The 12858-nt window shown below is 45.4% G+C and overlaps 6 protein-coding genes across 6 annotated transcripts; all 6 read right to left on the reverse strand.

The window, feature by feature from the left end:
* Positions 1-1174: 1174 nt before the first annotated feature.
* Positions 1175-1879, reverse strand: CCR75_002381 (uncharacterized protein; the record flags this gene model as incomplete). The annotated part of the gene is made up of 1 exon (XM_067960478.1): positions 1175-1879. The coding sequence occupies one exon, from the start codon at positions 1877-1879 to the stop codon at positions 1175-1177; it is 705 nt and encodes a 234-aa protein (XP_067819188.1).
* A 9-nt stretch (positions 1880-1888) lies between these two features.
* On the reverse strand, positions 1889-2458 carry CCR75_002382 (uncharacterized protein; the record flags this gene model as incomplete). Its single annotated transcript, XM_067960479.1, has 1 exon — positions 1889-2458. The coding sequence occupies one exon, from the start codon at positions 2456-2458 to the stop codon at positions 1889-1891; it is 570 nt and encodes a 189-aa protein (XP_067819185.1).
* A 190-nt stretch (positions 2459-2648) lies between these two features.
* On the reverse strand, positions 2649-2903 carry CCR75_002383 (uncharacterized protein; the record flags this gene model as incomplete). Its single annotated transcript, XM_067960480.1, has 1 exon — positions 2649-2903. The coding sequence occupies one exon, from the start codon at positions 2901-2903 to the stop codon at positions 2649-2651; it is 255 nt and encodes an 84-aa protein (XP_067819186.1).
* A 445-nt stretch (positions 2904-3348) lies between these two features.
* Positions 3349-6842, reverse strand: CCR75_002384 (uncharacterized protein; the record flags this gene model as incomplete). The annotated part of the gene is made up of 3 exons (XM_067960481.1): positions 3349-5185; positions 5224-5797; positions 5987-6842. The coding sequence occupies 3 exons, from the start codon at positions 6840-6842 to the stop codon at positions 3349-3351; spliced, it is 3267 nt and encodes a 1088-aa protein (XP_067819183.1).
* Positions 6843-7238: 396 nt separating this feature from the next.
* On the reverse strand, positions 7239-7658 carry CCR75_002385 (uncharacterized protein; the record flags this gene model as incomplete). The annotated part of the gene is made up of 1 exon (XM_067960482.1): positions 7239-7658. One exon carries the CDS (start codon positions 7656-7658, stop codon positions 7239-7241), a length of 420 nt encoding a protein of 139 aa, XP_067819184.1.
* An 844-nt stretch (positions 7659-8502) lies between these two features.
* Positions 8503-8847, reverse strand: CCR75_002386 (uncharacterized protein; the record flags this gene model as incomplete). The annotated part of the gene is made up of 1 exon (XM_067960483.1): positions 8503-8847. The coding sequence occupies one exon, from the start codon at positions 8845-8847 to the stop codon at positions 8503-8505; it is 345 nt and encodes a 114-aa protein (XP_067819181.1).
* Between the last annotated feature and the right edge of the window lie 4011 nt (positions 8848-12858).

A 12858-nucleotide genomic window follows, 5' to 3' on the forward strand; every position in this document is an offset into this window, starting at 1 on the left:
CGTGAAATCACTGTCACGTGAGCAATTGGTCGAGTAGCGCTATGTACACCTCGCAAAAGATGTATACAAATGTCGTGGCAAACGTCATCCATGTAGCATACGAAAACACCGTATGCGAATAAACCATGGCGTTCAAGCAAAAAAAACATCAACTGCCACATGCAATGCGCTTTCGGGCCAACGAAGTCTCACCTGCGCCATTGGCCAATTTGCTTTGCAACATGGACATTGGAGACAACGCGACATCTTTTGCTTTACCAGGCTGAATCAAATTCAAGTTCGTTTTTTAATGACGCCGCCTCGTAGGTTACTGCAAAGACATCTTTTAACACATTAACGGGGATGACGGAGCGAAGTGGCTCTTTCAGCCTATAGTAATACCCTTCAAGGCATTCGTGACGCCACCACGAGTAATCGCCAAGACTTTATCAAACACATCTGGATGGCCATGATGCATTCGATGTACAATGGATCCGCAAGCACGCGCTGCGAGAGCGTCCCAAAGACCAATTCCTGCCACGTTTCAAGCTTGGCCAACGAACGGGCATTTCCGTGACTTCCGCATGCCGATTATTGACACAGGTTGCGTCGAAGAATGCATATCGGCGGTACACAAGAGCTGAGGCATCTTAAGACTGGACAAACTTCCCCGCGTGTGAATGAAATCGCATTGTTTTTATTCTTAGGTTTTCCTTCGCCCAGGATCATACGAAAGCGCGTAGCGATACACTTCGACAACTACGCCAGCCTACGCTTCTAATGAGGACCATATTAAAAGACACGTTACCACTTTCGTGCGCGACCATGTCTAGAAATGCCTTGAAAAAAATCACCCTATGATACTTGCAAACTCGTAAAGAAAATAATTTTGCGTCGAATAATTAAAAATACGCACAGGCAATTACAACGCAAAAACAAAATGCCCTCTCGGATCGAAATGATGATAACAGCTACAATTAATACATAGCGGCCGCGACGCTGATGCAAAAGGTTCTTGTGATAACTGATCAAGCGACACAGGAGACGACTGGGTCAAGATGTCATCTTTGTAGTCATTTCATGGTTTCTGCGTAACTATCTTTTAACGGATCTCTTCCGAGGGACCGTAGTATTTTAGATTTGCAGAAGGATTTTCTTCACTTTGGTAGTAAACATGAAGACTTCTGAAAATCAGCTATAATCGCGAACACAACGTCAAGAAATTAAGCGTTTTTCCGACAGAAATATCACGGCGGCATGATGGACAGCGAGCACGATCTTCATCGTTTCGCACGATTACGTCCATGCAAACCTTGTGGAATTCGTGACTACATCCATCTAGTTTCACAGTCTCACGCGATGCCAAGTCTTGCGCACATAGCACACAATTCCGTTCATGGTCCGGCTTTGACAATGCCAAACCTGCCCGAGTGCTTAAAGAGGCTGAAATATCGTGAAATGTAGTCTTGACTTCATTTCCCGTTAGCACTTGGTGATAAGTAACGCCTAGCATTGTTGCAACTCGCTCCAATATCCTCAAATTGTTGCTTTCAAAACCTACTGCATATGCTTGCAATCCATTTTTCTCGAAACATTCTCGGATGTGCGCTGCGAGACGCTCACCCTCAGCCGCATCGCACGGGTGGCCATCGCTAAAAAAAATAATAGCTGGCTTGTACTCGCCATAGTTCATTCGCGATAAAACTTCGCTCGCTGAACGCAAACCAGTTGCATAGCTAGTCCCACCACCACGGGAATTAATTTGAGCAGTCGACACAGTCGTGAGATTTCGTGCCTCATATTCAATTTGTGCGTAATTGTCAAAAGTGACAACAGAGACCAAATCTAACGAAGCTCCGTACGAAATGCGGTTGTAAATATATTCCTTCCAAGCTGCCATAAGATCTGCCTACGGCTGACCATTCATAGAGCCTGAGCAATCTAATACAAACACATGGTGCATTTTTCCACCCTTTGAAACGTGTGAACAGTCAAACTTGTGTCCTTTCACATACGTAAATTTATCGAAGCCAGAATTTGGATTGGACTTGTGCCATGCTGGAAGGACGCAGTACGAAGGTTTGTCGTCGTGGTCGGGAGCATCGCACTTATAGCCACACTTATTAAAGAGTTCAAGCTCCACCTTGGACGTGCATGGATCTTCCCAACCTAAAGTTTTCCAAAACTGTTGGTGTAAAATCTCGTCCATCTCCTTTTCCAGTTTAGGTTCTAATCTTCGCGTACAATGGCGGCGTTGATCGGATGTGCTTCCAGTGTACACACGATTGTCTCTATTCCCATTATCGCAATTGAGGTAGTGAACGTGCTCTCGACCCATCTTGGAGCAGTACAAATTGCACATTTCAGCGATTCCTAACTCTCCCGCCTTGTACTTGCGTTCATCAACGTTGATATCCTCAGTGTCCGACAAAAAAAAACGTATTTCGCATGTTGCCGTGCGAAGTTGCGTGCGGACCATGGTGATTGAAGTTTTTTCTGCAAAAGTAGCTACAGCATGGACAGCGGACATCGCAATAGTGCATCGTTTCGTCTCCACTCTTCTTGGCTCTCTCTTCCCAATCACATGAGTGTGTACCGCTGTGCGTCTGTTGACCAGGAGGAAGCAACATACTGCATTTCTTCCGAGCCCCATGCATCTCTTGAAAACTCTACTGAAAGCTTACATGAACGCCTTTAAATGTCTTTAAAGACTGCTTAAGAAATACATCAACTCGACATATCCCCTTCTCGTCACACATAGGTTGGCACTCGTGTCCTTTGCTACACATAGGAATGACTGGAACTGAAGACTCAGCGTCAAAAGACGTAGTGCCTTTCACATTTTCAATCGAAAACACAATTGAAACGTCCGCTTGGCCGTGGAAATGATTCATCGTGCCGCAAATTTCATTACATCCGTCCATGACGCACTGTTGCGTGCAACGTATTTCTACACATTTATGTGCTGTATGAGGCTCTTCAATATTTAGAACGCATTGGCCACGGCAGTTCTGAGCGGAGCATTTGGCACCGCATGCATGCATAGCTACATCGCATTTGTGCAAATTTGAGTGCTCAAGGTGCAATGAACAACGTTTGCCACAGTTTGGCGACTTCGCCATGCAGCACTCTTTGCCACACGTATGATCACCTTTAAGGCACTCACATCTTCCCTCGTGCCGTGCTTCTTTAACGCACGACAGAATCTGTCCGACTAGTTGCCTCTTGATTCTTCGAACCACCGGGGATCGCTTGCTAACATTACAATATTTGCAGCTCCCTGCACACTTGTGGTCCGTTCCACAGTCGTGAGAATTGATCTCAGGGTGGGCAGCACCTTTCATACATCCCAGCCGACAATTATTGCAATTACTTTGACAGCGTGACAAAAGAATCTGGAATCGCCCGAGATATTGCTGTTCGACTCCTTTTCCATTCGTCGGGAACGATACCACCAAGTATCTGCTTCACGTACATCGATATTCGGGCTTTGCGACGACGCACGAAGAATGACAAAAAAATGTCGAAATCGGCCACAGTCACTCCCAGCACTTTGCCCTCTTTAATTCTTGCGCTCGTTAAAAACAATTGGTATAACTGCTTTATCGATTCATGAACTTTCATGATAATATTATCTTCAGTCGAGCAACAATCGAAACCCACATCAATATTCCAGTCAAGACATGAATCGAGATCGACCAATAAATTCAACTGTTCCCACTTTGCACTCAATGTAGGGTATTCACGACTCAGTGTCGCCAAATCCACATTAATTACCTTCTCACTATGAGCCTGTAACATATTTTCTTTAAGGTATTGTTCAATTTCTTCTTCTCTTGCTTTGTAATCGAAAGGAAGTATGCAACCAGTCCGGATAAGACCAGGTAATTGAGAGATGATTTCTGACAACTGAAATTGCTTTGCACTCGCGTCTAGAGAAGTCCAATCCAAAATTGCGATTTTTGCGAGAACTAAGCGAATGCAGTCTAAAAATTTCTTCCCATTCTGAAAGCCTTCATTTCCCGCACACAAGGAGTTCTCTATGTAATTTTGAGCGTGTCTCAGCGACTGATAGTAGCCAATCGTCCCTAGTGGAGGAGAGCAATTGATATCTAACTGTCCACAATAGTGGTCGACAAGAAAGTTACTGTCCTTATTTAAACTGATCAGCTTTAGAATGTTGGTGGCAAATTCGTTCATCACTCCCTGCTGGGCATTTGAATTCACGTCTTTAACCGACATGTACAGTTTACCTCGAAATAGTCTTGGGTCCCCTTTAAATAAACGAACACCTTTTTGGAAACGTCCAAACAAATCCTCGATATCCTTATCAAACCGCATCTCCATCCGAAAAATGGTTAGCATCGAGATGGATGCATTAAGGACTGATAAAAATATGTCTTCTTGTTCTGTTCTCTCAACAGACATGAGGCCCTCAAAGTAAAGAGTGACGAGTAAAACGTTATTTTTCGGAAGGATTTGGGCTGACATCCACGCTCCATCGGTGCATCGGGCTCCAGCAATGGCAAATGACGATCCTGTCAGATGATTTAGCAGATAACTTTTGCCCGTTGATTGTTTTCCCATACAAGTAATAGCAACACACCGCCCTGGCCACGATTCGAGCAAAGGCGACAACAGGCCGAAACGAATTGAGCGCGCAATTTGGACAGCTTGAACAAGGTGCCCTCGACTGTCCATCGAGGTTGCTTCCCCGTTTGTCAAGATGGTGAGCGAGTTCGCTTCAGCACGACAAATTTGAATGGGAACAAAAGTGACCAACTTTAGCAGAAATCGTCGGAGGGGTCTGACAGCAACTTTACTCATCACTACCTCGGTTTCAAATACCATGTCCTGTGTCAAATCCATTCCAAAAAGAGGTTTGTTCAGTTTGCGCAGGTCGCGCATCAAAATTTGAAAATAATTGCGGCCGCTGTTCTTCACGGCATCTGTCATAGCAGCACATGCTATAAAGTGCAATCTTAATGGGACGCGGCTATCGTCAACGTCTTGGATTAAACCACGCACAGGAAACTTTTCATACAAGTGATAAAACTCTCGAAGCCAATGATCCGCTTCGCCTCCTTCTGCTAAATCAGATGTCGTGTTCCCATTGACAGAATGCTCTTTCGGGTGCTGGATCCGAAATGACTCCCTTTTCACGGTCACTACAAGACGATACACGATCACATCACGTGTCTTTTCACTGACTACAACGAGCAAATCATTAAGCTCTGGACACACAGATTGTTAAAAGGGGGTGCTAAATCTTCTACATGAATAACAGGAATGTTGCGGAAATCGTCACTAGCCACAGCATAAAGTTTAGTAAACTGAGTGCCCTCTGTCGTATCTAAAACTTCAAGTGTTCTCACGAATCCTAAGGCCATATTGTCAGCTAAAGCGAATAGCGACGAATTACGAAGACCCAAAGGTTGAATGTTTACAGCTCGAGATGATTGCTGATTATTCACATTAACCGATTGAATCATCCCATTTGCGTCCGTCGCATAAATAAATCCGTCTACTAAAAGCAATTCGGCGGCTGGGAGCGCAAGAGCCGTGCGGAGCGATAATTTAACTTGCTTATAAATTTCTAAAGTGGTAAACTGCTTGTTAAATCGGTACAGCACGACTCGTCCACTCTCTTCGGCAAATGCTACAACGCGCTCGAGAGCATCGAAATCACAGAGCCAGCTATTCAGAGGGATTTCTCGATTGAATAAAACCTTTCCAATACTACTACTACGAGCGCTTAATTTAATTGAGAAGTCAATGCACTCGAGTACTGTCCGTTCCCGTAATATCGTCACCAAAACTAAACAGTAATTCTTTACAGTATATGCTTTATAAAAAACTGCACCCGTACCGAGGCGATATTTCCCCAATTCTGTGAAAGTAATCTCGTCGTTTTCTTTCCGCTCCAGCTTGAAAATATTGAGTTAGTCAGTCGGATCCTTCAACTGCTCTTCGGTAACGTCACAAATAATTTTATCGTTAAAACAACGTAAACGAATCGTCGTAGTTAAATCTTCTATGTGTTGCTCACGCCATGTGCTTCGCAATTTACTAAAAGCATCCGAAATTAATTTAGTCTTGTCTGCTTCACACGATAAAACAAGTGATTTTTGCATTTCCTCCGTCAAAGCTGCCGGTAAAGCGCTCTCAGCAACGTTGATGTATTTCGCAACTGAATGTGACCAAGCCTTATAAGCTTCTTGCAGCGGCATCTCCATGCATTTGCGGAAGTTGTCTGACAATAAATCGCCCGAATATGTTTTTGGACCCGTTATTATATTCCAGAAATAACTTATAATCCCGTCACTACTATCCACAAGTTTTTTGTCGGATACAGTAAAATCTCGCATATATTTTGCTAAGGAACTTGCTACTTCTTCTTCAGAACAGGTTTCTAAATTATCATGAAAGTGCGAAGCGATTGCTTTTAATTGACGCCTAAGACGACTGGGTAGAAGTAGTGTCATCTGGGTCGCACAATCAAGTTTGCTCCATATGTTACGATTCAGCGGCAAATCATCTAAAACTTTACGTAAAGCCACAAAGGCGGGTTCCTTATTGTGTTCCTCGATCAGAAAGTCCAAGCTAAAAAACCTGTCTTGATGGGAGAACATTGTTGCGCAAAAATCTTCAATAAGCGCTTGAGCTTGCTCCTTGGATTGGACCTTTAAAGTTTGTAGACTACGCTCCAGCATCGCGCTGACACCTTCCAGTTCAGACTCCGGCCACTGGGCTGCAGTCTTCAGACTTTCTTTCTTGAAATCCACTGGTATCGAATTTACAAATCTTATTTGCATGTTGCGCTGCCTTGCCACTTCAACCACATAAGTAACAACCTCCTGCATAGAATAAAATGTCCTCCTCTGCAAGGTCGTACATTTTGTCGCTGGGACTTGTTCAGTAAATACATACGCTGGATAAGTTCCCTTTACAATTTGGCCATTTTGAGGTAAACGATGTTTAGCCAATGACAGTTGCGCAAGTTTCGTACAATTAACGCTATCCTTTTCCTGCTCCTGTTTCTCAACATGAAATGCGACCGAAAATGATTTCCAAACGTCCACATTTAAGGTGTTCATCGATCCAACGGCTTCATTTAGAGTATTTGCATCGTCACGTGAAAGGCAACATATCACATCGGGGCTTAGACAAGTCAGAAAACGTAGCACGTACGTCGCCGTATCCCGCAGTCGAACCCTTCTGAAAAGATCATCATGAATCCAGCTAAATACAATTAGAGATTAATTATCAACATCCTTTTCAGAAACACAAAAAATTCCTTGATCTTCTTTATGTAAATGCATCTCCATCTCATCTGACCAGTATCCACCTCTCTTCAACTCAAATGTCACAGCTTCTTGCTTCCCAAATAGCGATACTACCTTTATGCCGCCAGCCCCTACACTTTCGCCCGCTCCAAAGACTTCTTTCCTGAGAAAGAATGCGAAATCGCTGTCAAAATCTTCTGGTCTTAGCATTTCTGCTTCGAATTCTTCAAGACTCACAGAAGATAGCATTCCAAGCGAGCAGCTTAATCGCATCACCTCGAGCTCTTCCAAAACTAATTTTGCCACAACCACATCATTTTGAACCTCGGATATCAAGCTTAGAAGTCGAAAGCAGTCTGAACTAACAATCTCTTTATTCGCTCCACAGCGCATGCTTCCTCCTCTATTTTGCTTTCTTTTCTCTGAGAGCTTTAAATAATAACCATCATTGAAACGCCGCTCTGTGAATAGCTGGGACCAGCCGCTGAATTATATTCTAACGATAATGGAAAGAATTGACAGTTAGGACAAATCAAAATCTTTGAAAAGCGACAACATCAACTGGATATAGCCTAGTCTAAGCTTACAAGCAGCAATAGTCGTTCGCGTGATATGTTGCTGTTATAACTGCTGACCCTAACGCCCACCAGATGATTTTCTTATCGCATATGTCGAGCTGGCCAAACGCCAAGGCGTGACATAGTCCATAAGAAGCACTTCGAGATTGCTCTGCATGAACAAGTTGTAGTCAAATATATTATCACGGAAAAAAACCTCATTGCACAACTATAAGTAAACTACCTGTCGCTTATATGTACAAGATGAGTTACTTTATATTTTGGCTCTTGCTGTGGGCACTGGAAGGAGTGTCTTCGCACTACCTTTGATTTTATCAACCTAAAGCATTTATGACATGCAACTTGATAATCAAAATTCAAATTGGTGTCGTTCCACAATCTAATCTCCCAAGATTTAAGATGGAAATTAAAGCAAAATTGTTTTTTTTTTACATCACAACTCTTCAATTACTTATAAAAAAATACTATGACCTCGACATGCCGTAACGACACTTTATTGGACAGTAACAGGTGCTTGGAACCAATTTTGTTTCTATCTTGCGGTTGTTGACTAAAAAGAAACTAGTTGTTCTGTTTCGATGACGATGAAGATGAGGTATATTAAGGTACGATCTCCGACCTAAGATATCCGTTCGGCCGCGATCCAGTCGCTGCGCTGCTTATTCAAAAGTTACGTTCCTGCGAGGCCTCGGATGGCTGCTTGCCGGCGTTGAAGCTGTCGCATTGCGGCTGCGCTCTCGCGCGCCGTCATTGCCGGCCCTGTGTGCTCCTCGCTTTCCGCGGCGAGCGACGTCTCGAGCCAGTGATTGACGTCTTTGGTCCATGACCTCTTCCACCGAGCGGACGAGGTGACGACAAGTCGGTGCAGCCTTGAAACTCCATACCGCGCAGGACAGCGCGTTCATCTTGTTCGCTTCCCCTTCCACGACTCGAATCTCTTGGAGGAGAACTATGTCCACCGGTTCACGATCTTCCCGCTGCCTGAAATGCGAGAACCACTCCATGCACCGCGTTGGATCCTTCGGCAGTCCCGCAACGTTCTGCGTGTGCAGTCCGATGGTGTTCCCGAAAGGTCTCGCCTTGGAGTCCTGAAAACCCCGTGTCGTGTGCGAGCTGCGACTCGCCACGAGCCGCACCGGTGTCCGCCCTGACGCAGCTCGAGGAGCGCCCGAGGCGCCCTTAATTCCGACGCATCGGCGCCTGTTTCTCGTTTGTGATGAGATCGAGGACAGGCTGCCAGTCAGTTGGACTGCTGAGGAAGCCTTCGATGGCTGCGCGCGCAGTGTCGGAGATGAAGTGTAGTGACGCCTTCGTTTGCGGCATTACTACGGCAGTCTCAGTGTCCGTAGGAGTGAGGTTGGGCAGGAGCACGCAGATGGCGTTCAGTGCTCCTCACTCGGTGATGTCAACTGACTGAATGACTGTTGCACAGAGCAGCATCTTGTCATGCTGGTCCAAGAGATCCCACTTTTCGATCGAGCCCGTAGTTCTCCACCTTGACACTATTGGCGGTTCGCCAGAGCATTTTGGGTTAAATCCTTCTAATGCACGTGAAGCGACACGTAAATGTTCACTGGATAAGGAAGTTGAGTTACCTAACGTCCAATTAGACACCATGTCTGGTATAGAACCAATACAGGCTGGAAAAGTCGGGGACGTGAAGCGCTTATACGCTCACGAAGTGAAATGAGTGAACAATTACACACGCTTGTAAATATTGTAACCGGTAACACTGAGGGGGAAACTAGCCATTGAGGCAATCCCATCGTTACATGCTCTTTTAGAGCTAAACGAAATGTCTATTAATGAGTGCGGCCGAGCCTTAAAGGCTGACGACTTATCTGAGATGGTAGTCATTCGACCAGCAATTGAGTTAATTTCATCGTCACTTCTAGACGAAGATGTCCTGGATGACACGAAAGCTGCACTTAGTGCGTGGAATGGGTCATCGATCCTTAAAGATCCTACGGAGGGCGGAACAGTTGCGTCACTAGACGATTATATGTTGCCGGAGCGTTGGAAAGCCCTTGTGGCATAACCATCCACTCTCATAAAATACCACTTGGGGTGCTCATCGCAGTAAGCGGGATATCGCTACCTCGCATGAGCATTTGGTAGTAACCATCGACTAAGTCCAGTGCACTGTACATTGTACGTCCCACCATATTGTTCTGAAGAACATCCTTTCTAGGAATGGGAGTTTCTGCTGGTATAGTGGCAGCGTTAAGCTTATTATAAGAATGTACAGTGCACCATTTACCATCTGGCTTTTTGACACAAAATGTCGGTGTCGAATGAGGAGATTTATTTTCGCGTACCATTCCAGCCTCGTGCTTAGCACGGAAGAAATCGTCAATGACGTCACACTGCTCCCGTGGTAAAGGCCACTGTTGTGTGACACAGTATTTGGTTCCTGGAACCAAGTCAATTTCATGACGAGCAACGCTATCCGGAGGTAAGACAGATGGTGGATTATTACATACCACGTGTTGGAATTCCTTAACTAAGGAGTAAAATGGATCATAGAGGTTGTGCACAGACCTATTTCGATGATATTTTTGTCCAAAGTTGTGAGGAGCAGGGTCGGTCGGATATGGACAACCATTTAGACCATTTGCGAGCAGTGCTCGAGTGTATGCGCAAAAATAAATTGTATGCCAATGCATTTAAATGCATTTTTGGCGTAGACGAAATTCCTTTTATGGGATGCTTTATTGGAAAGCGAGGGCCCTAGGTCTTTTCGCGACCGAGATGACCACCAAAAATAGTATCGTGTGCCTCGTAGAGGATTCGGTACTTCAAATCCTCGACATGAGGTACAACAACACGCGGAGGGTCCGCAGAGTCCGTGCAATAAAGCAACAGGTCGTTATCGATAAAAAAATCGATGTAACTTGCACACAAACGTGCCGACAACTGAATACCTGATTCAGAGTTCTTTAGAGCTCGTAGCAGAGCAACACCCCTGTTCATCCTTGGCGTAAACCGAACGGATTAATTCAGTAATAGGCGACGTGATAGTCGTTAAATGAGAGAGCTGATAATCCGGCCTGCGTAATAACGCATCAGCCAAAGCATTCTGCTTGTCAGGCTTATACTTCACCTCGAAGTTGTATTCCGCGAAAAAACGGATAGCCATCGGGTCATTCTCTGTGAGAGATGGGCGACTTAGTCGCAGTGCATAATGACGCGTGATCTGTATGTATCACGAACGGCTTAGAGCCAAGCAAATGAACTCTGAATTTGACGAGAGCATACTTCATAGCAAGTAACTCTTTGTGTCATGAACTGGATGGTTCTTTTCCGCAGCGTTAAGCTGTCGAGACTCGAACGCAATAACACGTTCACGTCCATCAGCATCTGTTTGTAACAGAGCACTGCCAATGGCAAAATCCGATGCGTCACAGACGACACCGAAAGGCTAATTTGGATTTGGCAGTGCCAGGATCGGAACATGGATTAGACTATCCTGAACAACTCGAAAGGCATTATGTTCTGTGCTAGTCCAGCATTATTCTGTATCCTTTTTAAGGAGATTAGATAATGGCCTAGCCATATCAGCGTAATTTTCGCTATATTTGTGTAAATAATTGGCGAGACCCAACCACTTGCGCAATTCCTTTCGTTTTTTAGGAACCGGCCAATCTACTATGGCTTTGATCTTAGCGGTCTGTCAGCCAAATATATTGGTGGCCCAAACTTTATAAATAGGTCACCACATACCCTCGCACATGCGAAACTTGCCAACGGGTTAAATTCTCGGTGCATGCTGCTGCGCCACTGACAAGTCTGCCCGTACCCATAGGTTGTTAGAAGTCCATAAGAATGGACTTTGTTTTCGTTCGACCGAAAGATTCGACCGGTAACTCCGGCATCGTGGTCTTTGTTGACCAAATGAGCAAAATGACTCACTTAGCTGCTATGCCGGATTCCATTGATGGCGAAAGGTACAGCAAGGCTGTTTATTGATCGCGCATTTCGACAACACGGTGTACCAGTGGCAATTGTCTCGGACCGGGACCCCCGGTTCACAATAAAATTCTGGAAATCAGTTTTCCGAGTGCTAAGCACCAGATTGGATATGTCCACTGCGGATCATCCGCAAACCGATAGTCAAACGGAACGTGTCAATCGTGTAATTTAAGACGTTTTACGCAGTGTGTGTGCTCAGACACCAAAGCGCTGGAGCTCCATGCTCCCAGTTGTGGAGTATGCGTTAAATAAAGCTGTACATGCCTCTACAGGCTATACTCCGTTCTATGTCAACGGTCTCACCCACCCACGCGTTCCGTTAACGATACCACTGCGTGGCTCAGGGCTTGATGGGGGAGGATAAGCCGATAGGCTTGCTGATATCAGCCCTGTTACCGTTCGGAAACAAATAAGCGAGTTTTTCGCGACGCGATTTAGCGTTATAAGACATGTTAGGGATACGATGGCTGATAGCCAAGACAAACAAAAATAACAAGCAGATACCAAAGGCAGAAGCTGTAAAAAGTTAAGTCTTATATGGTCGGAGACCGTGTTTTACTGAACGCTAAGAATCTACCTTTCAACTTGGTTTCCGCGGTCTTCACGACCAAATTGCGCCCGCGCTTTATTGGACCATTTACGGTCGTGGCCAAGAAAGGCCTAGCTTATACGCTAAACCTTCCTAGCAAGCTGCGTACGCATCAGTGTCTTTCGTTGGCTTGCTTAAGCCATATCGGGACCCTTCCCACGTGGACTTGAAGGCGCTTGCGCCGAGACAGGCGGTCGTGCCGTAGATTGCTGCATCTTCACCAGGATGTCCAGCTGGCCCTCTAAACGAGGCTGCTGACGCTCCAGCGTCGAAAGACGGTCCCGAACCGCCTCAAAAGAGCTCTCAACCCGAGCAAGGACCTCACGAAGAAGTTGCACCTCGTGCCGTAGAGCATCAAATGCTTCCGCCGAAATTTCGGCCCCCTCCCGCGCTGCTTGATGCGCGGGGGAACCTTCAGTTTCATGTGGAGAAACTTTTAAAGCGACGTCGTCGT

The sequence above is a fragment of the Bremia lactucae genome, linkage group LG15, assembly GCF_004359215.1.
Source record: "Bremia lactucae strain SF5 linkage group LG15, whole genome shotgun sequence".
NCBI lineage: Eukaryota > Oomycota > Peronosporomycetes > Peronosporales > Peronosporaceae > Bremia > Bremia lactucae.